The 27642-nt window shown below is 42.1% G+C and overlaps 1 protein-coding gene across 1 annotated transcript; it reads right to left on the bottom strand.

Annotated features, from left to right (window-relative positions):
- Positions 1–18426: 18426 nt before the first annotated feature.
- atp6v0b (ATPase H+ transporting V0 subunit b) lies at positions 18427–26604 on the bottom strand. The gene is made up of 8 exons (XM_061243484.1): positions 26313–26604; positions 25114–25162; positions 24890–24973; positions 24353–24430; positions 23721–23790; positions 23540–23591; positions 22305–22495; positions 18427–20764 (listed from the first exon to the last, which is right to left on the bottom strand). Exons 1-8 carry the CDS (start codon positions 26377–26379, stop codon positions 20738–20740), a joined length of 618 nt encoding a protein of 205 aa, XP_061099468.1. The 5' UTR covers positions 26380–26604; the 3' UTR covers positions 18427–20737.
- Between the last annotated feature and the right edge of the window lie 1038 nt (positions 26605–27642).

The raw sequence follows: 27642 nt of genomic DNA on the forward strand, positions 1-27642 counted from the left end.
AATAGCCAAATGTCTAGGAAATAATATCATAATAATAATCTGAAAAATAAACCCAGGAATAATGCTTTCATCGAACACAGAAACGTAATCTGCTTTAACAGAAAGCTGCTTGGCACATCTTCTCTCTCTCTCTCTCTCTCTCTCTCTCTCTTTCTTCTCTCTCTCCAGAAGACTCTTACTGTCCAAGCAGGGAATATTTGTTCAAAGACAATTGTGCGGCGAAGTCTTAAATTATGTGCTGGAAGTCCCCCGGGGAGGGGGGCGGATGTCAGGAGGGGGGTGGATGTCAGGAGGCGACGCTTGTCGGCTCGGCTGAGAGCGGGGAGCGGGGAGCGGAGGTGCTCTCGGGGGCCTCTCGCCCCGCGGTAGAAACAGCACGCGCCTCATTTCTCAACCCGTGAGACGGACCACGGCGTTACAGAGGACACTCTGTGAGGTCGCGCCCCGCTCCCCTCACGCCGCCCTCCTCACGACGGCCCGGCAGATTCCGCGGGCCGGGCGAAAAAAGGGGGCAAAGACGGAATCGCTTTCAACCTTGCTCTCCTCTCCGCTAACCGCTATTGACTTTGGCGTAAACCGAGACCCAGGACCGATGAGCCAGGCCTGGCCGTCTGCATGCGGGGGGGGGGGGGCAGAGAGGTTCAGCGCTTTATCTTCTGTCGTGTAAATCAGACAGGCCTAAAATAATTACCGTGGCACACAGAAACGGGCCGGTCTTCTCAGGGTAAATCTGCTGACGGCAGACGACAGGGAGATGTTTTGAAGCCGCCGTGGACGCGTGTTTAATTGCTTACAGGATCTTATCAGTGTTCTGCAGCACGGCTACAGATTCAGACAGGCAAACCCTCCGACGGGCCAAGCAGGTACGGTGTGCGGCAGAAGTCCTTTATTTCCGCAGAGAGCGAAGCGAACCTCCTGTCTCGGGCCTCCAGAAAATGCTTCGTAACATGCGCTGAGGCGCGGAGCCGGTGGACGAAGGAAATGCTTGTCTAAACCATTTTATGCTCCTTTCCAGAACGCTTAAACAATGTTGTCAGGAGGTTAGCATAATAATTCATCACATCTTAAAGATGAATTCAAAATTCAAATGCAATTATCTGTGATGGCACTGCTGGTTAACTTCATATTGCTTTTAATCCAACCATTATGTGTGACTTTTTGTTCTTTTCTGTCATCCGTGAGTAATTATGTCTGTTCCATTATATTACCATGTTGTGTTTTTCCCCCAATTCTACACTTATTCTCTAATACCCTCAGTGGGGCTCTATGAGGGTTTTACAGTATTTGGAAAAATCACTATATCTAATTGAATATTGCCAACTGAACAAAGGATAATTATCTTGTGAGGCTATGTCTACATGTTGGTTTCCACTTCATATCTGAACTTTATCTAGGCCTTCCTTGAAGTAGCTGAGAATTTCCACAAAAAAATCATTTGCTTTTGACTGCAAATTAGCTGTACTATATTTATACTTTATTTATAAGACAGCAACTACTGCAATACTATATATCTTTCCATATAAAGCTTTTCATTCATTGTTCAGCAACTCTTACACATTACAGGAAACACTATGGGGATATGAGTGCCTTGGAAATTATTTTTCCACAGATTTGTACGTGTGCGCTACTCTTCAGACAGACGTGTGCTACAGCCTGAACGCCCAGGAAGCAGAGCGCCATGTGAGTGGAAGACTGGCCCACGAGGTCTTCAGAAAGGCTTACTCACATTGGGAGCTTCTTATCTCTATCGATGAGGGACACTTCTAAAACACGGCAGCTGAATGGGACGGCTGAACCTCAAAACAGTCAAAACCCTGACAGTTCTTTGCTCCCGCCACACGCAAAAAAAAAGAAGCAGAAAATCGATGTAATCCAGCCATGAGCTTGCACGCTCACTGGGCCTCATTAAAAGAGCGGGAAGGAAGCTCCATGATACGTGATGGTACAGATAAAAGGCATCCAAGGGACTCTTGTGGAAGTCAAAAGTTGGAGATTCGTAACTTTTCGTGGTTTCATTACCTTGTTTGTTACAGGAAAAACAGCAGTCTCAAATGGAATTTAATTAAAAAAATAATCACAGCCATATGCAGTATGCATTTTGGATCTTCCATAGTATAGTCAGGAGTGGGCAATTCCAGACCTACAGGGCCAGAGTGTAGGCAGATTTTTGTTTCCACCAGCTAATTGGCTCGATACACCAACACTGGTTCACTTGTAGATTAGGCTGCATCACAGGAAAATGTGTTGTACAGGGGACACAACAGTCTTTGGCTGTCATTCATGTGCTTACGAAGAAATGTAGCAGAAATGTCAGATGGTGTAAGTTTAGGGCTAATTAGGTGGTTAACTTAAGGTCAGACTTTGGCCTGAAAACCAGAAGCAGACCAGGACCTTGTTGCCCGCCTCTGCTCGGAGATATGAATTATGGACCACACGGGGTTCACTGTTGATGCACCACAAAGCCAGACACAGTCGCTGTGTGAAATTCTCAGCGCCAGTATTTCAAGCAGACTTCCAGGCAAACGTGCTCCGTACACGTACGTATGGGAAAAGAGATTTACTGTCAGGCAAGGACAAGTCGTCTGCGTCTTATTGCAGCGTATAAAAGTCACTACACGTCTGTAATCAGACTCTGAGTGAAAAACGTAAATTGCGCGGCCGCCATGTTAAATCTCTCTTTATTTTCCCCTTCTTTTTTTTTCGAACTGGGTGGGACCAGAGGGCCTTGTTACTGTGCCTTGCTCTGATTTGTAATGAAGAGGCACAAGGACAGGGCAGGATTCGGTGGCGGATCGTGAAGAGAAAAGCATTTTAAAAAAGCATCAAAGCCCGGTTTTGCCACGACGCCTGGATTTAATCAGTAAACCGTTGGCACGGTTGGCCAGGAAACCGCGCTTCATCATGCTTCCCACTGTCACGGATAATGCCAAGTGGTCCTAATTGAAAAACTTCTGATTTCATGTTAGAAAGTAACACCACGCTGTTTCGAAATCTGAACACACACGCGGGTTCATGCACACACACACACACACACACATACATACAGTGGGGTCCAAAAGTCTGAGACCAAACTGAAAATCTGGGGGGTTCTTTTTCATGTAATCCTGAAAATAAACATTAAGTTTTAAGATTTTGAAAAATGTAAAACAAATTGAAGTTAATTCAATGTTTTGCAAGAGCTACTTGAAGACCAAAGAAGAGCAAAGAGTGCTGCACAATCCATAATCACCTTACCTCAACCCTATTGAATATTTATAGGGGGCACTTGAAGATTGACAAAAGCCAAGCATTCAGTAACATCACAGGATGCTCTTTGGAAATTTGTCAAATAAAGCTGGGATAACATGAATCATCAGGTTTGAATTTGTGTCCATGCCAGCACGAGAAATTCAGAATAATTTTTCACTCAAATTGTTATGCTGATAATATTATTTGTAATTAAAAAGTTTTATTAAATTAGAAAAGAATACAAAATAGAAACATTTTCACTGGTGGTCTGAGACTTTTGGACCCCACTGTACATACACATACACAGGCACATGTGTGGATAAAGTTCAGTCTGTATGATACTGAAAAACATATCAAGCATGAATAGATCAGAGCGTACCACATATACACACACACGTGTTTGAATAGGGTCAAGCCCCTGTGTGACATTGTAAAACATATGAAGCATGAAGAGATCACATCAGATGGTATATCACACACACACACACACACACACACATGAAGAGTTCACATCAGAGGGCATCACACACACACACACACACACACACACATGAAGAGTTCACATCAGAGGGCATCACACACACACACACACACACACACATACATGAAGAGTTCACATCAGAGGGCATCACACACACACACACACACACATGAAGAGTTCACATCAGAGGGCATCACACACACACACACACACGTGAAGAGATCACATCAGAGGGCATCACACACACACACACACACACACACACACATGAAGAGATCACATCAGAGGGCATCACACACACACACACACACACACGTGAAGAGTTCACATCAGAGGGTACCACATGAAACTAATGAACAGCCTCCTGCTCCAGGGCAAGTTAGCACTATCTAAAAAAAGGACTGTCTCAGGCCAGCGAGAATCCATCCAAGGTCTAAAGTGCAGAGAGAGAGAACCCGGGGCAGAAACGTCCTCTGGCAGCGTGAGGCTCCGTTTACCCCCCGCCCTGGCGAGGGGTCGCCCCCCCGTCTCCATCCGCTCCCCGACCCTAACCCGCCAAAAAAAACCTCGCTGGTGTGCCGCTGAGATTCAATTTTGAAATTCATTAAGATAAATGCTTTAAATAAGCGAGTCCAAAAGGTTCTCATTAAAGGGCTCCCGGAATGAGGGGTGGGTGGGGGGGGCAGGCCTTGGCTGAGCTGGCTTGGACACACGGGGGGGCGGGGGGGGGGGGGTTGTGTGGGCGCTATGGCGACTCTCCAGAACTGGTATAGGCCTCACAGGCTGGGGCATCAAAGGGAGGCTGCACGTGGGCTGCTCCTGGTCCAGCTGCTCTCGCTTGGCTCCAGAGCCAAAAAGAGAAGAAGAAAAAAAACGAAATAAACGCTACAGCTGAGGGCTTCATCCAAACGGGAGAAAAGCCTGTGCGGGGGTTCTTGGGAGGGGTTTGGGCCCCCACCCTGGCAGCTCTGCCAGACCAGACCTCCACCCCGAGAGCAGCAGCACCAACAACACCAGCAGCAGCACTAAAAAGGAAAAGCGTGCAGCGCAACTGTAGCTGTGTAAGTGTAATATTAAATTCCAGCTCCTTCTGTAACGCGGCGACAGCCCTTCTTTTCACAGGGCCGTGGATAAACATGGGGGAGGTGGACTCACAGAACACGTTGAGTGGCGAGAGAAAGAGGTGCACGAAACAAAGCTTTTCCGCACACTGCCACCTTTGTTGATCAGGTTTTTCGACCGTTTCCATGGCAACAAATCCCAACATTGGATTTTCCTCGGAGCGCGGTTCTCGTGCCGAATGGTACACTGCCCAACCGCTGTCACATTCGGATATCAATACAGAGAGAAGGACTTCTTCAAACTGAACAAAGTGGAGCCCCCCCCCCCCTTCTCTACAGCAGGTATCCTTCAGCCATACACCAGTAAATATCATCAGGAAACCAAACAGTTTTTTTTCAAGTGAGGGTACTTGTCCTATGGGGACGTACCGGGGTGTCAGTTTGCCTCTATAAAGAACAGCGTTCAATTTGCACACCCCTTGTCGCAAGTGGCCCCGTTCCCGAACACGACGGCATCCTTTTCCGGAGGAGGCTGGAGTTTATTCAGCGTTCCCGGTCGGGCTAAGCCGCGAATGAATAACAGGAGGAGAGCGTGTCAAAAGGAAGAAAACAAGAGCCAGAGGCCTCTCTCACCTGCCTTGACCAGTCTGAGAGCACTAGGGGGGGGGGGGGGGGGGGGGGGGGGGGGGGGGGGACGTACGCCGCGGTCATTGGTATGCAGGAGGGGCGGCGTGGCAACACAGCTCCCCAAAAGCTCCAGACAGCACTATTTGAGCAGCAACGGTTTCTCCATCAAAACGAATCCTCGAGGGGAGCGCGGCATTGTGCCCGATGAAAGCGAATTAATAGAGTGACGGCCGCGCGGCCTCGCGGATCCCGCGCAATAATGAATAACTTCTTGCGAGGAGCGACTTAGCGCTTCAGCCCGTCCCAAGGCTGCGACGGTCTAGTTTGCAGAAGAGTAGCTAAAGTGATTTGGGAGAAAGGGTGTCTCCAGACCCCAGGTTTTCTCCATCCAAAGGGGCGCCAGTCCAGCGTTCTTATCCTTTTATTTACATGTCGTTGCATTTTTTCGTCCAAAAGAAAAGCCAAAGTGGTTTCGGCTTGATTTAAACTGCGCTACGTTAAGACCGCTGCCTGAAAAGGCATTCTTCAACCTAATGCATCCAAATAGTCTGCATACCGTGCCTTTCAATCTTGCATGAGCAAAGCTACATGCCATGATTAAGACCTGGTTTATTAAAAATGGGATGGAAAAATGAACAAGACTGAACATGCCCCCACTGAGGCTCTAACAGTCAACAACATCCAAATTAATGGCACTATCTTTCCAAACCCTTTGCAGCATTAAGCACCTAAAAGCCATCTGTGGCTAGATCACTGGAAAAGAACACTCAGAATAGTCATGGAACATGTTAACATACACCCCGCAACTTTCATCCCCATTGAACCACCGAAACACATAATTGTACACGTACACAGGCATGCATGCACATACATGCACACACACACACACACACCCACCCACACACAGACACACACACACACATACACACACATCAGAAACTCTATCGGGAAATCATATCTAATAGCTAAAGCGGAAGTGAGAGAACAGATGAAACCCAATCAGGTGTTGATTATGAATTGAAAGTGTTAGGTTACTCAGTATTTTCAGAATAATGAGAAAGCACTTAAATTGCAAAGGAGACAAAAGGGAATGATGTAAATGTAAAACTAAAGTAAAATAATAAAAACAGATTGTGGTGTCTTACAGAATGAGGTTTAACCGGCTACATTATAAAAGTGGAAACCATATAGAACTCAAGCATAATGCTAGTCTAGCCCTCAGCAGTCTTTCCTAGTTTGTGAGTTTTACTATTTCTGTTCCATGTTGTGTGTGTGTGTGTGTGTGTGTGTGTATGTGTGTGTGTGTGTGTGTGTGTGTGTGTGTGTGTGTGCGTGCGTGCGTGCGTGCGTGCGTGTGTGTGTGTGTGCGTGTGTGTATGTACATCTATAAGTTCCCATTCATTGTTTCAGCAATTACAATACAGTATAGTAATAATGAGATAATTTGGCGACAGCCTACTTAAGCAAGGATAATACTGATCCACTTAGTACTACAGCATTGAGCATCGAGAAAGCAATGAGCATGGACACTAGAGGATGAGTTTGTCCACTAGCACTTAACCTGTCCAGCAATATCTCCGCTGTAATTACTGGCCAATTCTACACGACGACTTCGACGTGTTTTTACTGTGGGGTAGTCCACGCAATCCTAACACGTTCTCGTTTAAGGAAAATTCTGCGCACAATACAAACGCAGTCCATATCACCAAGAACAATAATTACCACCTACGGATACAATTAGACTGAGACAACTTTCAGCCAAGACGGTAGGGGAACGGACCCAACTAACAGCCAATGTATCCTAACTAGCAAGCAGTTGAACGAACGGCGGTCTCTGGCACAATTGCAAAGATAACACAAAGCAAGCTGGTGGACAAATTCCGTTTACTGCATTATTCCGAAGTGAATAACAATCGCCACAACAACAACAACATAATATTAATAATAATGACAATAATAATAATAATAATAATAATAATAATAATAATAATAATAATAATAATAATAGTAACAACAACCAAAAAAAGAATAATAATAATGAAAAATAATGTATGACAGTGCAAGATACGATTCATCTAGCATACTGCCTTTATTTCGCTTACATAGATTTAATTTGCCACAGAACCACACTGCACCGTCCAGTATGTAGCGAGCTAACAATAGTTTCGACTAGCGAACCAACAACTGTGCTCTATGATGCAGCTCGCTAGCTAACTGTAGAAACAGCAAGCTGCATTAGAAACACAATGCATCACTAAATTTGCAATAAAACAGGACAATTTATATGAACTAGACTACATAGCTCCATTAAACCTGCATGTTTTCCATGAAATACATAATGTACCTAATGCATTTTTTGTTTTGCTTAACCAGCTAGCTGGACATATTTAAATATTGCATTTTGGCATGCTTGTAATCTAGTTGGCTAGCTGCTATTGCTTATGTTCAAATAAATAAATGAAAATGCTAGTATATGCGCAAAATAAAAATATGATCAAAAATACGAGTAGCCTATAAATTTTCATATTTCCACAACAAGACAAAAAAAATCCATCCTTACCTTATGGTAGCTAGCTAGATTGCTAGCAACCTCCTCCTAGGAATGCATTCTTTGTTGATGCACTTGATCCTTAGCTAGCTAATTTGAAAACTATTTAATCAGGACCGTTAGCTAGCTAGCTATGACTGAAAACAGCTTTCACAAATACATGGAGCTAGTTACCAGCTAGGCTATCGGGAAAAGGCACATCTTCTTCAGTCTTAAAAACCACGCGATCTCGTGTTTTATTTCTTTCTAATAATGATATAATCAGTCACTTCATTTTTCTTAGTGCCAAATACAGAGATCAAAATGTCCTGGCAATTCACCCGCGCAGCATATGTGTCCCCCATTCTGTTTATTATTTACTGTATATTCCAATTATCAGATTGCAGATGCTTTCGGTGTATATCCGTCAAAGACAGTTACATATTTTTTTGCTGGAGCTAGATTTAAAGGCAAATAAAGGGAGAACGAGAGACAGGTTTCTCCGCTACGGCGAGCCAGATGGTACACACAGCATTTGTGATTCCACCGCAAGAGGGAGAGGAGAAATTGTTGTGCTGTTTTTTCTTCTTTTTTTAATCAGAGACGGCTCAATCCACCTGGGGATGACAGTAGCCATTTCTTCGTATCAGATGGCTTTGTCAGTGCAAGTTTCTTTTTATTTGCCCGGCGCGGAATGTTAACTGCACATATGTTAGTTGATCTGTTAAAGGTTACAAATGCTTTATTCAACCAAACAACGTTTTGTACGTTTGGTTTTTTTTAACCAGAGCACACACAAGACTATTATAATAGATTGATCATATGCACAAATAAAAGTTATACCTTTTAAAATAAGAACCCATTCCCTTTGTTATACACAAATGTTCCCTTTGTTATATCATTTAATGGGTTTTTTTTAGCTAATAGAGAGAAGTGATTCATTCTACAGCCGAGATCGACTCTGGTCCATGCCAGTGCCAACTGTGACCAGAAGTCCCATGGAGTGATTGAGCATAGCCTCTGTCCATTAGCTTCCCTGCCTCATTGCTCACTACTGACTCCTCTGGTCAAGCAAGTGCCTGCGGTCTGCTTCAGTCGGCTGCACACCTGTGCATTCCCACAAGCACAGAAGCAGCGACCGCTCATCTGGTAGCGGGACAGAAGTGGTTTGGCTGACTGCAAAAGCCTCAGAGAACTGTCATTCAAATCTGCTCCCATAGCAATGTGCTACTCCGGCTGAAAATTCCAGCAAGGATTCTAATCTGGTTTCAACTGGTGTTTAGCTGGTCAAAGATGGTTAAGTGAGTAGAGGATGCTGGTGCCAAACTGGAGTTTTGACTAGTCAACTATACATAGGCTGGTCAGCTGGTAAACAGCCGACTGACCAGCTAAAACCTGCTAGAAGTGTTAAAAACACACTTTAAACCAGTTTGACTAGCTTAAGCTGGTTTAAGATGGAATTTTCATCAGAATTGTATATATTTTTTTTTTTTGTGAGGACTTTACATTTGTCGAGTATAGATGGGTTATATGTAGTTGTTATAGGATACGTTAGATATGTCTCATGGTTTCATTTGCAAAACTATCTGTCCTGGATTTTGTTCCATTTTCTTCTTTAAAGTGGTTGAGTGCTTTTCAATTTGTTGTTAAACATAATCAGACCAACTGTCATTAAAATTATTTCATTGAAATATGCAATGACATTACCTTGTATATTTCGTCATTTGTATTTCAATGCACGCCTGTGAACATATCTTGCTTCTTAAACAAAATATGCAAATTAATATTCAAACTTTTCAAAATGAGAATTTCTTTTTCATATTTCTTTTAAACTATTTTCTATGATTACCTGCATTTTCCATTCACCAACTAGCTCCTTAGCCATTGTATTTAGTACCACTATTTCAGTTGCAGTCCCATCACCTATCAAGGGTTCACAACTCCTGAATTGTACTGACCTATGAATTGTTAATAATTAAATTATTATTAGATATCTGTCCCCAATGTGGAATGCCCAATGTGGAAATCCTGTTGTCAATTCAGGAGAGAGCAGACAAACATGTATTCTCTACCAAAGCAAGTGTCAGCCACTGCATCTTATCACGCCAGTTTATAAGTCTGATTCACGCAGACATGAGTCAACTACATGAGCAACAGAGAAAAGGAACTTATGGACACCTGATGGACAAATCGGGATCACTAGTGAGCAATACAACCCAACTGAAGCCCTCCCATCTCTGGGAGATGGCAGATCACCCTGCAGATCTGCTGGCCACAGTTGGTACCAGTATAGCACAGCAACCCACAACTGAACTTGTGGTCAGTAAGATAAACTAATGCACTCATTTTCTGTGAATTGCTGTCTTTTAATTGAGTAAATAATAGGTGAAATCAATGGTGTCCTAAGTCCTGATCGAGTGGACACTTGGTCACTAAAATCAAGTTACTTGTTAAAATGAAGAGTTGAAAGACAAAGTATATGTCATTAATCCAAGCATGCATTGTCTTCATGAGTTGAAGAGAAAATATGTTTCCAACAACTTCAGCTCATCAAGAGATTTTCTGTAACAAAAATCAGCATACATAGGGGATCAAGTCTGAGAACCCTTGTTTTATGTATACTGTTGCAATTGCCCATGATAATATGCTTCTAAAATAAATGTCCAATATCTTACTGTCCTTTAGGAGGCAGCAAAGAGTTTAGAGATGGCAGTCGCAGTTGCAACCAAAAGACAATAACCAGCTGGAGATTAACACTTGATTAGCACATTTTCCCACGTGACAGAAACAAGAAAAATGTTAACTTAAATTGGGCTCAAACCAAAGAAACCGTAAATAGAAAACTCAGTAGCAGATCATCCGGTGCTAAAACCGCAAGAAAAAAAGAGGCGAGAAAATCATTGCAATTCCTCCCATATGTGCAGTCTGGTAGCCTAGTTAGGAACGCTATGATCCATGGGCAGTATTCGTGCTGATTTTTTTATCTGTGCTCTGACCAGCCAGCGTAGCTGCATAGTCTTTTGGTCATGGTTAGAAACACACCCGGGTAAATGGCCATTTGGGACTATGATATCATCTCCAGGAATGTGTTGGCTGCTTGTTGATTAAGAACGCTAATTAAATTAGTAAGCACAAATCCACCGACAGAGAGAGCGTATTAACTACGTTTGCTTGCATTTGTGCAGTGCTACATCCTGGTCGCCTGGGACCAGCTCCTCCCAGCTCATTTCTCAATAATAAAAGTTGTGGCCAAGGTCAGGTGGATTATTTTTTACAAATATTATCTTTTTCATTGTTGTTCATGCACTTCAATAAAAGTGTACCCATGAAAAATGTATGCATATAGTGCATATAGTTACAATTTACATCTTGTAAACTGAATGTACGAATGGATTGGATTGGATAAATGGATTGAGACAAATATACTGAAGATAATAATTTCATTTTCATTAGAAAGCTGTGCTGTATTTACCCTTTCCTTCATGAAAGAGAGACCGTTATTCCTGGAACATTCTATCAATACGGTAAATAACCCTGCAGGTCCCAAATGTGGCCAGGAGAATCAAACACTTCACGTTTCACACTGTAGTAACACCTCTGTCCATCAGGTGCCTGCCTCCTGCCTGCCTATATAAACCTAATTAACACATGCTAATGTGTGTCCTCACATATGGATGAAAGATGTTGCAGTGACAGAAAGTAAAAAAGGGACAATACTTATTTTTTCCCAAATAAAGGGTAAATGGATTGCATTTATATGGTGCTTTTATCCAAACCGCTTTATAATTGATGCCTCTCATTCACCCATTCATACACACACTCCACACACCAACGGTGACTGGCTGCCATGCAAGGCACCAACCAGCTCGTTGGGAGCAATTGGGTGGGGGCTCAGCATATCTAATTCCCACCCCAATTTGGAATGGTCAACTCACTGCACCCATAACCACATACATACGGGAAACTCCCCTGAGCATGAGTGTAGACATTCACAGTTCTCCTTCAAATCACATGGTGTCATCAGCTACTTTATAGACTTCTTTACATACTACAGCTAAGCTAGCACAGAGTGGAGTCGGAGGAGGACCTTTAACGTGTGTCAGCTTCAATCTATGAGCGGCAGATGCACCAGCAGGGTTCATTCCCCTTTCTGGACAGCACTGTATTGTCCAGATTTGACCAAGCCTGTGGATAATATATTTAATAGTATTAGTATAGTATTTAAAACATATGACTATATTAGTATGACATAATAATAATTCGCCCAATGTATGCTGGGATAGGCTCCAGCCCCCTGCGACCCTGTTCAGGATAAGCGGGTTCAGATAATGGATGGATGGATGGATAATAATAATTCAACAAAATAACTATTCTTAAATATTTTCCAAAGATGTTTACAAGAAGAGAGCTGACTATAGTTCAAAGGAGTCAGTTTAAAATGCTATTATATGTTCTTTTGCTCAAATAGTAATACATTATTTTTTAAAGACTCATTTAAATGAGGCATTATGAACCACCCAAAGTAATTGCGGTTACTGTTCCTGAAAGCACTAAGACTATGGGAAGGATCATTATTAATCTATTATCTAAAGCTTTTACGGAGATGGACCCTCACAGTCACTTCCAATCATTTTTATTTAATTATATAATTATCTGTATCATGTTCCAAATATCATGCATTTTTGTATGGGCCTAAAATCTATGATATCACAGAATTAGGTCTATTGCTCAGTTCTATTCTGCTATAATATCCAATTCAAATTCCTTTTACATAGGTATGTACAAACAAAAATACAGAGACTGGTTTAAATTTATAAGAGATAATGCACATGGCCCAATCAAGATTAAGACTGTTTATTCACTGTAGAATTTAAAATAATAGATTTTACAAGATAATGTAAGGTTGTTCTCTCTCTCGGTGTCTCTTGCTATTTTTTCAGTATATAATTTAAAAACTATATTTAACTGTTACTATCCACATTGAACGTGTCCAGTACATTGCTATTTATATTTCAATAATTAGCATCAATGAGTGCCTTTTAAAAAATGTGATCATTCAGGGTTTAAGGCCACACATTTTCTCAACAGGTATAATTACCTATGGGAGAAATTATCAAAGGAGTGAAGTCTGGACCTGAAAGACCATCTGTTACATTACAATCAACATATGTTTTTTTCAGAACTTTATCTTCCTCCATAAGCCCACAATGCCTTTTCCTTTGTACAGAAATGAAAGTAATATCTCTATTTCAAGTCTGGTAGGTACACCGTGCTTACACAGTGAGGGCAAAATCTTTGCCACACTCTCACTCATTGTCTGGTGAATCTCTATGGTCTGGACCTATTACTCCTCGTTTCTGTCAGATTAACCTGATTAAAGATGTTTTTTTGTTTTATTACATTACATGCAGCTGGGAACTCATGTGCCTAACAAAACCCAACGCCGTGCAGGAAATGACGATTGTCTCCATGTAAAACAATGCAATGAATCTCTACACATATTTCCAGCTGCATAGTTCTGTTCCATTGTCCTAAATGACAAGGAGAGACGTAACAGCTCATTACAGACTTCAGTGAAGCAGCGCGTGTTGTGGTGATATTGAACATTTCCCACCAGAAAATCAGCAATTTACTCAAGTATGCATATACCACAGGGATGGAATTTTGATCAGTCTAATCAAGTGGGTAGGTAATGCCATTGTCATGGGGTATGTTAGGTATGTTGATACTGTAGGTGGTTGAGAAAAGGTTATGGAAACAATTCACTGTAGGCCTACACTGCAGTATCGTATCTGCAATTCTATAATAGGTGTTTCATTGTTTTGCTGAAATGCCAAGAGTGTCAAATAGTTTGTAATTTCAAACTGTCTGAAATTACAGTCATCTAAAGAAACAGAATAAGCAGCAACAATCAGTATTAATGAGTTATATTTACCGAATGACTGGATTATCTGTCAAAAGCATAACCGTGAAACTGGTGTAGGGGAAAATTCACAGAACGAAAGATCTCCCTCCTAAAAGCATGATAACCAATCACAAGTCAAAATCAGACTCCGCCTTAGTGAGCAGGCTGGTTCCTCCAAAACTCTCGACGATGTGTGCTAAAAGTTTATCAATATATCTGTATTAAAGTATGATATGTACCCTGTATAGTTTCAAACTGATTAACTGCTAAATTGTGCTAGGATTACACAGTGAGCCCAGCCAGCTGGCAGGGGGGGGGCCGTCTTGAACTGTGTAGACCAAACTGTCAAGGACACGGGCAGAGCAAGATATGACTATACAGCTGATTTCTCCGGGACTCTCGATGTTTTATGCCAGGAGTGTATCTATTTGACCTAGAACATTAATTATAGCTGAGCTCATGAAAACGCAAGAAACCACAGTGAAAACTGTTGAAATGAGAGCAAAGAATGCTACGTACATTTACTCCCTTAGAAGAGAATAATTAATCAAATGTTTAGTATGTCTGTAGATTAGAAAATTATATTAGAAGTGAATATTAATGAAATGTTTAGTTTGTCTGTATATTTTCAATGATTCCTGCTGCTTAGTTCGTCTTATAAAAGCGAAAGATACAGAGTGACGTGTATGGATGACGTGTTAGAGGGAGGGCATCCAGAACTTTCTGAGGTCTGGTAGTTTGCCAAGAGCAGGTGCGGGGTGAAGTGAGGACACGTAGTTGGCAGAATGCCCTGAACTTTGTACAGACTTGGCAGAGCATAAGGACCGTTGGCAATTTGCCACAATGACGTTGTGGGAGGAGCGTTGGGAGGAGTTACGATAAGAAAAGTGTGGGTGATTTGCCAGAATGCGGTTTGAGGAGGAGTTGTAGGTGGAGTAACTGTGTATAAAATGGGTGTACAAATGCCAGTCGGGGTTCAGTTCTGGAGAGCTGATCCGGCTTTATGCACGTGTGCTAATAAAGTCTGATTTTCCTGAAGATCTTGCTGCCTGGTGTCGTCTTTTCCCTCGCGAAGATGTTTTTCGACAAATTGAAGATTTGGACTCTGTCGTTTCCTAGACACGACACTGGCTACAGTGTAGAACTGATGAGAAATGCTTCACATCCTAAACACTTGGATGTTCTTGATGAAGTTTTTTTTCCTGCGTCAGATTCAGAGCTGCCAATATGCAATGGCAAATTGAACCATGAACTCTCTCTTGTTGATGAACCATGAAACGAACAAGATTTTCCAGCTCTAAGAATAGCACGTAATGTCTCTTCACATGCCTTTTAAGTAAATGACAAAAGAAAACAGAACTGCACTGTGTTTTTCTACAGCTACGGTCACACACCTTCCAGAAGATCAAACTCCACCAAGTGCCAGATTATTTGCCCAGTGGATAACAGACATGGATTGACAAGTTTCTCTCACATCTTGTCAGCACTGAAGTGCTTGTGGTCAAAAAGGTACTCAGTAATGAAGCCCCTATTGATTCAAAAAACAGCTGCAGTCTTCGATTTGTGATGAAATACGCCTTGTGTCGCGACCCAGCCGACACTACACTACTACGCAGTTCTGAATGGAAGGGAAAGCTGCATTTGCTACCGCTGCAGCCATTTAACCAAATCCTACGCGCTTTAGCATTAGCATTCAAAAACAGGCCTCCAAAAACTCAGCCGGCCATTAATCTTCTGATTAAGTCTGCTGAGAAGACGTTCGTGTCAAGATGCACCCCAATGCAATAGTGTAAGATTGATCACACTCGATACCAGCCCGGCCAACATCTCGTGTGTGGTGTACATCAGCGATAGGGAGTGAATTTCAGGAAAGTTTCATACGACTGCTTAGCTGGTGAAAAATAAACGCAATCGTATTCCACAGAGGAGTTGGTGGTACGCATGCGTGTAGCTTTGAAGCACTGTGTCAGACTTGTGTGTTATTGAAACTGAATACGAGTCGTGAGAAACATGATAAAGAGCAGCACATAAATAAATTGCTGTTTTGATGCCATGCTGCGCGCTGTGCAATGGTGCATTGTAACATTAGAATGAACTCTGGCAGCAGAGCAACACACAGGGAATCCCCACTGCCAATATGAAGTCCTATGAGTGCCCGGCTGAGCTGGTTTGACTAGCTCAATCTATGTTTTGAAACGGCTGGTTGACCAGCTACCAGCTCAGACAAGCTACCAGCACTAGCTGGTTGACCAGCTCACACCCAGCTAGACCAGCTTTATGACCAGCCTGGCCATGCTGGTTGACCAGCTGATACCCAGTTAGACCAGCTTATGACCAGCTTGATCAGTTACATTTTAAAGCTGGTCAAGCTGGCATAATTAGATTTTACAGCAGGTAGGCAAAAACAATTTAACAATCTTTTTTGGCAAACATCAAATACACACCACAGATGTCACAATGCACTTTCTGTGGTTTCAGGTGTTCCCTGTTGCATGGATGAGTGTGATGAAATGACACCATCCATAAAACTTTAATTACAGAAATTAAGGCTAATGTCAATAACTAGAGATTAGTGTAAGCCACATACTGAATATATCAATTTTATAAATGCCTCCACGACAGCTGCCTTAAAGGTACAAAAGGTAATTTCGGACTTCTAATGGTCAAGAGACGAATAGCAGCAACAAACACCTTCAAACCACAACACTGTTTATCCCTCCAACTTCTCTGTAAACACGCTGACGTTGAAACGCCATTGGCTGTGAGCCAGTGAGCTTGAATTATTGTAGTTCCACAATATTTTGGTGTCGGGCCGTCAACTGTATATTTTGAAACCCGAATTTAAGGACTATAAATACAGGCAGAGGGTGAGTCAACACGTCAGTGAGCCTTTTTCAATGATAGGAAGGGATTTACAATGGTCTTGTGACAATTCTTTAACACAAAACTCTTACCTATTGTACCTTTAACTCAATCTCTTTTTTGCCCCTGTAACCCGCTGTATCCCCCTAATCAGGGGCACCACCAGAGGTTTTGATCCCCATGAACAAAGCTCTCATACGGACCCACCACCCTAGAAAATCACACGCTCTTATTTCTACCTCTGTGCTCGCCTATTGGGCAGCAAAAGGGACAGCTCCATGTTATCTTCAAACGATCATCAGGCGCAGAACACCTACCAGACCTCTCCGTTCTTTTGATATCCTCTTTTTCTCTTTCTTTCTTTGGACTTCCTTTCGGATGATGTCATGGGTAGGCCAAAGATTATGGGCGGTATTAGCTCAGGAGGTAAGAGCGGTTGTCTGGCAATTAGAGAGTTGCCAGGTTGATCCCCCGCCCTGGGTGTGTCAAACAGTGTGTGAATGGGTAAATGAGAGGCATTAATTGTAAAGTGCTTTGGGAAAAAGCGCTATATAAATACAGGCCATTTACCAAACTCTGTTAAAATATAAATGGCTGTTCGTTTGGTTAATAGTACACTTATTGATTATAAATGGGCCTTTGTGCCTTCTTGGTGACATGGCGTTTTTGTATTCCGGAGAGTAACACTGATGTTCTCCAGAACTGGACGTCACTGTGGATGAGATTATCTGTCGAACGATTGCGGTGTGATTTCTACTTTCCGCGTCAGTGCAGTTCTGTACAGACCCGTGAAGAAGACAAGAGCAGAGAAACACTTATGCCAACCGCCAGGGGAGATTTCAACATTCACACAGCCGTGGACAGCGATATAAGAACCGATTGGGCAGCCAGCCATTTAAAAAAATGGCTTCACACTGTACACCAGGAATGGTCAATTCTGGTCGGGGGGGGGGGGGGGGGGTCGTGTGTAGGAGGGCTTTTGTAACCATGAATTACCCTGGCTAAAGGAACTAATTGGTTGTATACACCAACACTGGTTCGCTCACAGATTAAGTGTTTGTATAGGGGCACAAGAACAGGCTTTGCTGTCATTCATGCCTGAATGCATGAAGAAATGTTGCTAAAATGTCAGACAGCATAAATGTCAGGGCTAATTGAGTCATTAAGGGCAGAAGTTGGCATGAAAAGCAGAAATGGATAGGGCCCTGGCTGCCCATCTCTGCTGTACATGCTAAAAACATTATTTAATGTTTAACATTACTTAAAACATTCAATCAAAACCTAGCCATGAAGCCAAAGCTAGCCACGGAGGCATTCACAAACACCTTAATCTGTTTTTTTCCCCTCTTCCCAGGGGTCTTCGGCCGAGTGTGAATTTTCCCTGCTGACGCATAAGCCCTTGGCAGCACCACTTCCATTTTTGCAGAAAGACGGAGCCACACACTTGCTAATGGTCATTCACTTAGCTGGTCATATACTTAAATCTATGTGACAAATATTCAGATTTGATTTATGCACTCAATTATAATGAACACTGAAACACATTCATTTTAAGGCAGCACCCATAATACAGCGCAAGGGAACGTATCGTGATTTTTAGTTGATGTACATCGCCATCTAGTGAGCAGAACCGTTTAATGCAGAGGCCAATTTTCCTGCCCCCTGCAGTATGTCATTTGGTATTACAAAAAAGTATGGATTACACAAAGTGTAAAACACACAAGTTCAAACCACACAGAGTTCAGAGATTTTATTTCTCAACAGGATCCGGACAAATTAAGAAGTCAATATAAGAGAAGCAACTTGTACACACGCCTGAAAGAAGAGCTTCACCACACCAACATTTTAAACACAGTCACTGAAACAGGAGCACTGTCTACAGGTCTTCTGTCCATGATCATCAATGAACCTCTACGCAGATGACAATTTAGGAATGTACCAATACAAGAAGAAAGCACAAAAATATATCACAATACAGTGTAATAGTGACAAACAGAGTGGCATTCGCACATACGTTACTTGGGGAAGATTGGACATGGTTGTGAGATTACGGTCTACTGGATGTTACCGACAATGAATTCTGCTATTTGGGACGTTGCAGCAAATACTAACAAGATGAACTGCACACTTATCACTACATCTGGGCCACCCTCAAAATAAAGACTGCAGCAAATATTTTGGGATTCTAATGAGCTATATGGGCCGAGGCTCGTTTGCACCAAGAACACTCAAATCAGGTAAAACTACTAAAAACCATTTCTAGAATTGTATGAAATGCATATAATTACGGAAAGGGTAACCTGGCTTATCTTGTTTTTAGAATAAATTAAGCCACCTGAAAGCATTCGAGTTTAATTTGCATTATTTTCTATGGCCATTAATCAAATGAATACAATTCAATCCACAGATGAACAAAACAGATAAAAGGTCAGAGCAGTTTTTTCACCCCCAAATAAAAAGCAAGCCCATGTATGTACCCATGAGCTGGTATTTCAGATTGTGCAGCTGGTGAAGCAGATTAAACGATGTCCAAACGATGGATAGATCAGATCAGTGTTTTACAGAAAAAACCCTGCTTTTGTTGCATGCACTCAACCAATGAGCAAATATCTGAGCATTCAAGTCGGCAGAATTGATGAGTCAGGGCCGACATTAATAGCGGTCAGTCTGTTTCCGTACCAACTACATGTAAAAAGGTATAAAGCGGAAGTCATGAAACCTGATTTACCAGTGTGATGCAGTGTAAACCCAGGGCCAGCTGTTATTTTTCCAGGGCTGAGAGGTGTGCGACAGAGTATACGATCCCTTTCACCCACAGCACTCAGCAAAGGTGAAGGGAGGAGTAAGAGGAGACCTCAATATCCCCTGCATTTTTCAAAAGCAAAAAAAAAAACAAATAAAATAAAAATCGATGACGAGCACGACCAGGGAACAAGGAATAGTAAACACCCTCATGCTTCACAATTATAAGGACAGAAAAAAATCTCTTTATATATACCAGTATACAGATATATATATATACACACTATCTATACTCTCTCCTTTTTAACCATTCACAGCTGAAGAGTGTTCATCATTCCTGACGTCTATGCCAGTGGGCGAGAAACAATTTAACATTCCGCTAAAGCAGAGGTGCCAGCATTAATATTTCACAGCAACCTAGATTGTTTGTAATTAATCTACATTTGAAAAAATTGAGACTTTAATTTGCTGTGCTATGCAAATCAGCAGTAATAAGCGGTTATGCTAAATACTTAAAACGTCTCTCTTTCACACCGAGTAATGTCGGTCTAATTCAAATCGCTGAGAGAAGAGAATGAAGGTCAGTAGGGGGGCCGCAGGACCCCCATGGCGACAGAACCAGACATGACAGTGGTCACAGCCAGTCCGGAAAGCCACAGCTGAAGCTACTGGCCTCTGGTTCTGCACAGCAATTAGCTACAATACTAAGGGATGGTCAAATACTGTGAACATTTACATCCACTTAAAAGAGAAACTGTCACAAAACACACCATTGCGGTTTCATACACCACAAAGAAGCAGCTTTACAGCGAGAGCTACTGCAATTTAATTTTTCAAATCTGGATTTTCGCCAGCCTATCATCAAATTAATAATAACACAATTGACTAAAATGAATTGGCGATCTCCTATGCCCAGGACTCAAGGTGAATTCAAGGGTTTACTTATCAAACACCCCGTTACCCTAAGTACTTATTCTGACTGCCTTATGAACTTGATACAATAAGGAGATGATTCACAAGACCAATCAAAATGAACTAGCCTTGATCTGATGACCAATTAGAGATGATTTTCTTAAAGGTGTACAGACTAGTGCCTGTAACCTAGGGGGCTTTACTTCTTTAAGATAACGTGGCGCGGATGCGCAGAAGCTTGACAAGCCAGTCACTCTCCAGCAAATGAAGGGTTAAAACAGGCGCGAGAAAAAAAAACATTTAAATAAATTACTAAATATATACACAATTCATTATGTTCTCCTGAACAACACGTTTCATCTTCTGTTGGTCGTCTGGAATTTTCTCATCTTCTAATCTCCCATTTTTACTTTTGAGGTCTGCAAGGGAAGATGAGACATGACATTTCACCTGTATGTTTCAGCAGAAACACCCCCTCATTCTCTATGTATACCTCGTATTGACCTTCTGCTGAAATGTACTTTGCGGGTGCTCTGATCACTATTGGCACTATAAACAAACTGAAATGCTTGCTTCATTGCCAACAAACTGCTCAGCATTCTGGGAAAACGTCTCTACAGTTGTCCACAGATCACATCAAATGACCGGGAGAGAAATGCACGCCCCTCGTGCCTTCACAGGTGGTCACCGTACTGAAGTCCAGGCGCAAGAGAGCAGAATTTGGGATTTTTGCTGCCTTGCTTCAGAACACTAAACAACACTGATGGCAATGAAAGCTCTCTGTTCTACAAACTGGCTTCATGTGAACACTGCAGAGAATCACTTTGGGTTCTGCACTTCGTTGGAATACAAACGAACAGGATAATCTCTCTCGTAAAAACCCATTTCAAAAGCGGAGAACCTGGCAAAAGACTTGGCATTCTCAAAGATAGGGTGGTACGAGGCGGTCAAAGTCAAAGTGAACAAAATTAAAACGAATAATGGACTGATTATTTGACAAACTGATTTGATAAAGCCAGAAAATGTAATTAAGTACCTTCGATTTGATAACAGACCCGAAAGACTACCCACTAATCATTTTGGACTTCAATTCAAGTGCTTTTAATTTGATGCCTTGCATATCTTTGACCACTTTAATCAATTCAGTGTGCTGCATTTCAATTTGTTGCCACTTTCTTCTTGCTTGAAGACATCCAGCCAGTTGGAATGAAGCACACTACAATTTACGTGCAACTCCAAAGCTGATTTCACACTTAAGATGTTATGGTTTTCCATCACTGTGATAGTCACAAGCTATATTACATGTATAATGAATAATAAACAGGTACCCATGAGCCAAGTGTCAGGTTTCATATAATGATGCAAGTTGCACGTAGTACCAAAAATAATTATCTGGCTGGACAATTATTCTGGATCTACTGAGCTAACAGGAAAAACATCTGGTTCAAACCCCCATTTTAATCATCTCTAAAAACACTAGTGTGCATCTCTGAGGAAGAGCACAGCAGACACTGCACACACATAAGGCAATATTGTTTACTTATTGTTACCATTAACACAAAAATGTAGTTAAACTGATGGGCTACAAGCAAAGACAATCTACATGACATTTCATGCATTTATAAGTTTATCCAGAGCAACCTACTCATCTTACACTCTTTTATACGGGCAACCTCTTTATAGAGCTGCATATTTACTTAAAGCTATCCAGGTTTAAATAGCTTGCTCAATGGTACAACAGCAATGCTCCACCTATGCCGCTGCAAACCTAGTCACACTTGCCCCTGGTTACAGGCATGCACTTTGTTGTATGCTGCTCTGGATAAGAGCCTCTGCCAAATGCCTGTAATGTAAAGTCATGTAAGCCAACATGTCTACCCATCATGCTACACAGCCATCCAAAATGGCTTCCTCCCACTTTTCTTCGCAGGACTCGTTGGCGACGCTTTTGGCAATTACCTGCAGGATGGCGACAATGACCCCGAAGAGACCAATGGCACTGCCAAAGATTTCCACGATGAGGATCTTGACAAAGAGGCTGGCGTTCTGGGCATCGGCCAGGGCTGCCCCGCTGCCCACAATGCCCACACAGATACCGCAGAAGAGGTTGGAGAAACCCACGGTCAGACCCGCGCCGAACATGGAGTAGCCTGCCAGGAGAAACCACACACCTAATATCACAGCAGCCCTTCAACAGCCTGCCAATGAGTTTTAAAGGTCTCATACTGGAGAAAATGACATTTCTCTTGCCATGTTTTGGTAATTAAAACCACACAAATGCCTTCTTATGGATATCAGGACCTAAAATAAAACACTGGAAAATACACTATAGGGGACCCTTAACACCATGCAATGTGCACTGCATGTAGAGAAGTTTTTATTTTACACAATCACAGCATTTTAATGCTTTTCACACATTCACACGATTAAGCCTGGGATATTTTTACGATGTTCAATTCAGACTTTGAGCACACAGTGTAACACTGGTGCAAGGAGTTTTACATCTTTACTGGTATAAGCGGCATTTTCAGGAGGAACAATCTCCAAAATACCTAGAATTCATTCAGCATTTTATTTGTTCATTATGCATCTTTCATTTGATGGTATGCCGCTTTAATCATTATTCACTTAACTTACATTCTGTTCTGAAAACAGCACAGGCGCAATGGCTTATAAAAGTCTGCTTGGAGCATTCACTTCAGGGGGAAAGGGCCCCTGTCCACACCTACTCTACTGTACCTGCCACTTTGGAGGTTCAGAGCCAGCCACTACTCAGTGTGACTGGAGGATTCTAACTGCCAGCGTTTGTACCACATGTCACAAGACCAAAAGCCTTTTTCCAGTCAGAACAAAAAAACCCCAAAAAAAACATACTTCCTCGATCACCAATACTTCCCCTTCTCAAAGTTAAAAACACCATACGCCATCACGGCACAGATATTCCACAGATATACATCTCACACTTCCCTGAATCATAACTACTGCAATTTAACTACTTTAATCTATTTTAGAATATGAGCCAGATCAACTGGGGATCAATACACAAAAACCCATCCCTCATACATAATTGAACACAGAAATATTTCAAATATGAGATCAGTAGAAAAATAAACATTCAATAGTGTTGTGAACCAGACATTTGAAATATGGAAATCTCATGACACACAAGTTGTGGTGAAGACTGATCTTTATACCTGCTTGATAGTTTTTTGGCCCAATGCTTTCTGGAGTGGTTCCACTGAAGCTCTGAAAGAGAAACACAGACAAACTGCCATTAAATCTGGATGGCAAGCTGTAGTCAGAGAGGGTGTTTCAACTGAGTAAAAGGAACATCATCATGCATGCACCTAGATGTAATGCTTATATAATACGTACCTCAGCCATGTTACTTATGACGATAGCCATTATGATCCCATAGATAGCGACGGCTTCACAGAAAATAATGCTGTGCCCAAGTAAGAAAAACAGTGTTATTCGAAACATAAAACAATGCAGGTTACACTGCACACTGACAAATATGCTCATAACATCTTCAGAAAACTGAAGGTAACTTGGTGTGTACGTGTGCATATGAATGTGCGCAAATTACATGACATACAACGGATATGCACGTTCACATTAAGATTGCTTAATTATCGCTCCAAATTATTCAGCAGAATAAATGGTAAATGTTTGGCATTTATATAGCACCTTAATCCAAAGCCCTCACACTCACACCCACCCACACCCACACCCACACCCACACCCACACCCACACCCACACCCACACCCACACCCACACCCACACTCACACTCACACTCACACTCACACTCACACTCACACCCACACTGACTGGCTGCCATGCAGGAGTTAGGCGTCTTGCTCAGGGACACTTTGACACACCGAGGGCACGATCGAACCGGCAACCCTCCGACCACCAGACGACTGCTCTTGAGCTCCTGAGCCAATGTCACCCACCAAAATAAAACGGAGTTGGTTGAAAACGCAACAACACAACCATAAGTACCTGACCAGATTCTTTGTTTTGATCCTTGGAGCTTTGACACCACCCCCAATGATGCTGGAACCCGTGATGTAAATGCCCCTGGAAGGGTAAAGCACAAGTTACATGGGACATCCACACACATAGCTGGCATCCTAACAAAACAGCTTTTCCAGGGAAAAACAAAAATTTATGTTAGATTTGTTTAGTCCTACTGCTGTAATTACATTAACTGCATAGTCGTTGCCTCACAGCTAGGATCGCATGTAGCGAAAACTGGGAAATTTGAGAAGGAACCATCTGCACATTACTAATCATAAGTTCCCCTTTTAACGTGATCTCAGTACGGTACAGCCGAATTAGACACACAAGCTGCAGGGAAGAAATTAATTCCCATTTTAATGTGAATGGAACAAGGTCAATGGCACAAGCCAGGAGTTCAGGGGATCTAGGGATCCTTGCATAGAACCACCTCTTCTACCCACAGGTTTGAATAGAGGTGAGGTTACAGAAGGTAACCCTCTCGGAACTGTCGAGAAGATGAAGATGTCTCTCTCTTACCATGCAGCTCCAACCACGGAGAGGGATATGGCGAGGCCTATTCCAAGGTTAGCCCACATGAATGGAGACGTCTCCGTCAGAAACCTGAACAACACAACACAATCCGTCTGACTGAACAATTCCACGTACAATTTATTTATTCATGCCAATACACATATTATAGTAAGTCTAAGGAGATCTAAATTAGATATATATTAACACGTTTAAAATTCCACTGCACTCACCATGCTACATCAAACCGGAATCCAAGGTCAAATATTGTGTAACAAATGCCTGAAAACAAGCAACAGTCAGTATAGTTTAAGCAATCAGCACTTAAGAAAACAACTTTTCCGGAACACAATCCATACATTAAGAACGTGTACTGTAAAATTGTTTTGTATAATGTTTTATTCAAGGATCAGTAGGGAGGATATGTGAGAATTATGTATTTAAATATCTGCTTCTGAAACACGGAGGGAAATTAATTTAACCACCAAAGTTTCCTTTCATCTGCATTTACTTTTAACATAACCAATCTTGGACATTGCAGTTGCAGTTATATTCTTAACTTGTGGGAGTACGTGAATCGGTGAACTCTTGAAAGACAGACTACCATGTCAAATTGCATTCACACTCTACAGCCAGATCGAACAGCACAGACATTGCAATTTTACAGTAGAACGCTAAACTCTTAGGAGATTGTGTGGCGGGCCCTGCTTACTGCTTAGACTGGTTTCAGTTCTCGAATCGTTACTTAAACTCAGCAACACTTCTCTTTTAAGATTCGCCCTGTGGTTTATCATAAAGTTGTGGCGTGGTGCTACCGGGCGGTATTTAATATGCTCATTTGACAGAAGTCATTTGCTAGTTTCAGTAATTTTATTGCATGAAGGGGACAGATGGTACCAGAATTTCTCGTTTTGAAATCCTTAAATCGGCAAATAGCCACCAAACAACCAACTAGATTATCGCACCCAAATCTTTTTACTAAATTATCGAGTCGTTATGTTTGACGAGCGAGTTACTTTACATACAGTTACTTTATTAGCTAACGCACAACTCCATTTTAACATTAGCTTGCTAGAATGCGTTAGCTATATGCTAGCAACTAGCTAAAAATACATCCCTCGAACGCGGTCTACTGTTACTAGTCAAACTAGCAAATACAATCTACACTTCACCAATATTACAGCATACACATACCTAGATACGAATTCGACGCGCAATACGAGTTGTATAGCAGCAAACAAGAAATTACCTTGCACCTGCAGTTAGCTTTCTAGCTTACGAGCTAATTAACGTCAGCCACTGTAGTTGCATGAATATGTTAAGCTGACAACCACGACATGGTATCAAACAGTGATATGACATGTTATGAATAGCGTTTGGCCATGTCCGCTCTTTTGGATGTATATTTCAATGAGATAAATTGATTATTTACCGACGATGAGGATGGTACTCCAGAAGGCCAAAGTGACCCCGCTGTAGAGAATGGCGTGCCCGTTCATGATGCTTTCACACTTCCAAAGCACGTATAATGGTCAGTAATATTTTAATATAAAACTTCCACGTGTAATCCTTTCATCTAACTAAATCTACCTACTGAAATCCCATAAAAATCGGTTGATATGTTTTCTGCCAGCAGCGTTGGGAACTGTAGAAAAGAGCCTCGATTCCGAGAGCGGAACAGAGAATCAGCAGCTCATCATGTGACGAAGCGCCGCACACACGTGACTAAACGGTAAACGTCATTCTGTCAAAGAGAGTGCGCTTTGTAACCATAGCCAAGTGGAATTTGGAATTATGCGTGAACAGAAGCAGTTCCATCGAAGAACCGTCCTCAAAGAATGATACTATTCCTGCATTTTCAGTTTAAGCATTTAAGTATGTTTGGACATATTAATATGGAACTTGTTTTAGAAGTGGGAAGGATTTTACCCTACGGGTATTACCTTGGTGATATTACATTACATTACATTATTGGCATTTGGCAGACGCTCTTATCCAGAGCGACGTACAACAAAGTGCTTACCCATAACCAGGGATAAGTTCGCTGAAAGACCCTAGAGGGAAGTACAATTTCAACTGCTACCTGTACAACAAAGATAAGGACGAGGGCCAATTTTTTTTTTTTTTTTGAACAAAGAAACAAACAAACAGCAAAAGTGACCAAAGTTAACTATCCAAACACTGCTTACCTAGCCAACTAAATATACCGATACACAAAGCAAGTCACAGAGACAACAATTAAGGTTCACAGGGAGGTAGGGAGTGGTGGGGAGAGGTGCTGCTTGAAGAGGTGTGTCTTCAGCTTGCGCTTGAAGGTGGGGAGAGATTCTACAGTTCTGACCTCAACGGGGAGTTCGTTCCACCACCGTGGAGCCAGAACAGACAGTAGTCGTTAGCGTGAGGTGGAGGTTCGGAGAGGGGGAGGTGCCAAGCGGCCTGTGGAGGCTGAACGAAGAGGTCTGGCATCTGATATGATACCACAATCCAGTGTTATTGTTTGTGTAGGCTATTTCGAGAGTAACACAAATAAGTTTTAGTACTACAGACTAGCAATTCAATTCATTTAAACATTAACCAGTTAAGCTGTGCAGAACGTAAAATGAGTGTAATTTCCGGGCAAGCCCCAACCAAGTTCCCTTGCGTTACATTCAGAGGTGTGGATTCAATCGCTATGCATCATTGTCAAGGGCAGCACATAAATAGATCAAATCATTATCGTTCTGTTTCCCCCCCTCAGGATCCTACCAACTGGACAGCCCTTA

The sequence above is a fragment of the Conger conger genome, chromosome 5 (genome assembly GCF_963514075.1).
Source record: "Conger conger chromosome 5, fConCon1.1, whole genome shotgun sequence".
Classification (NCBI taxonomy): domain Eukaryota; kingdom Metazoa; phylum Chordata; class Actinopteri; order Anguilliformes; family Congridae; genus Conger; species Conger conger.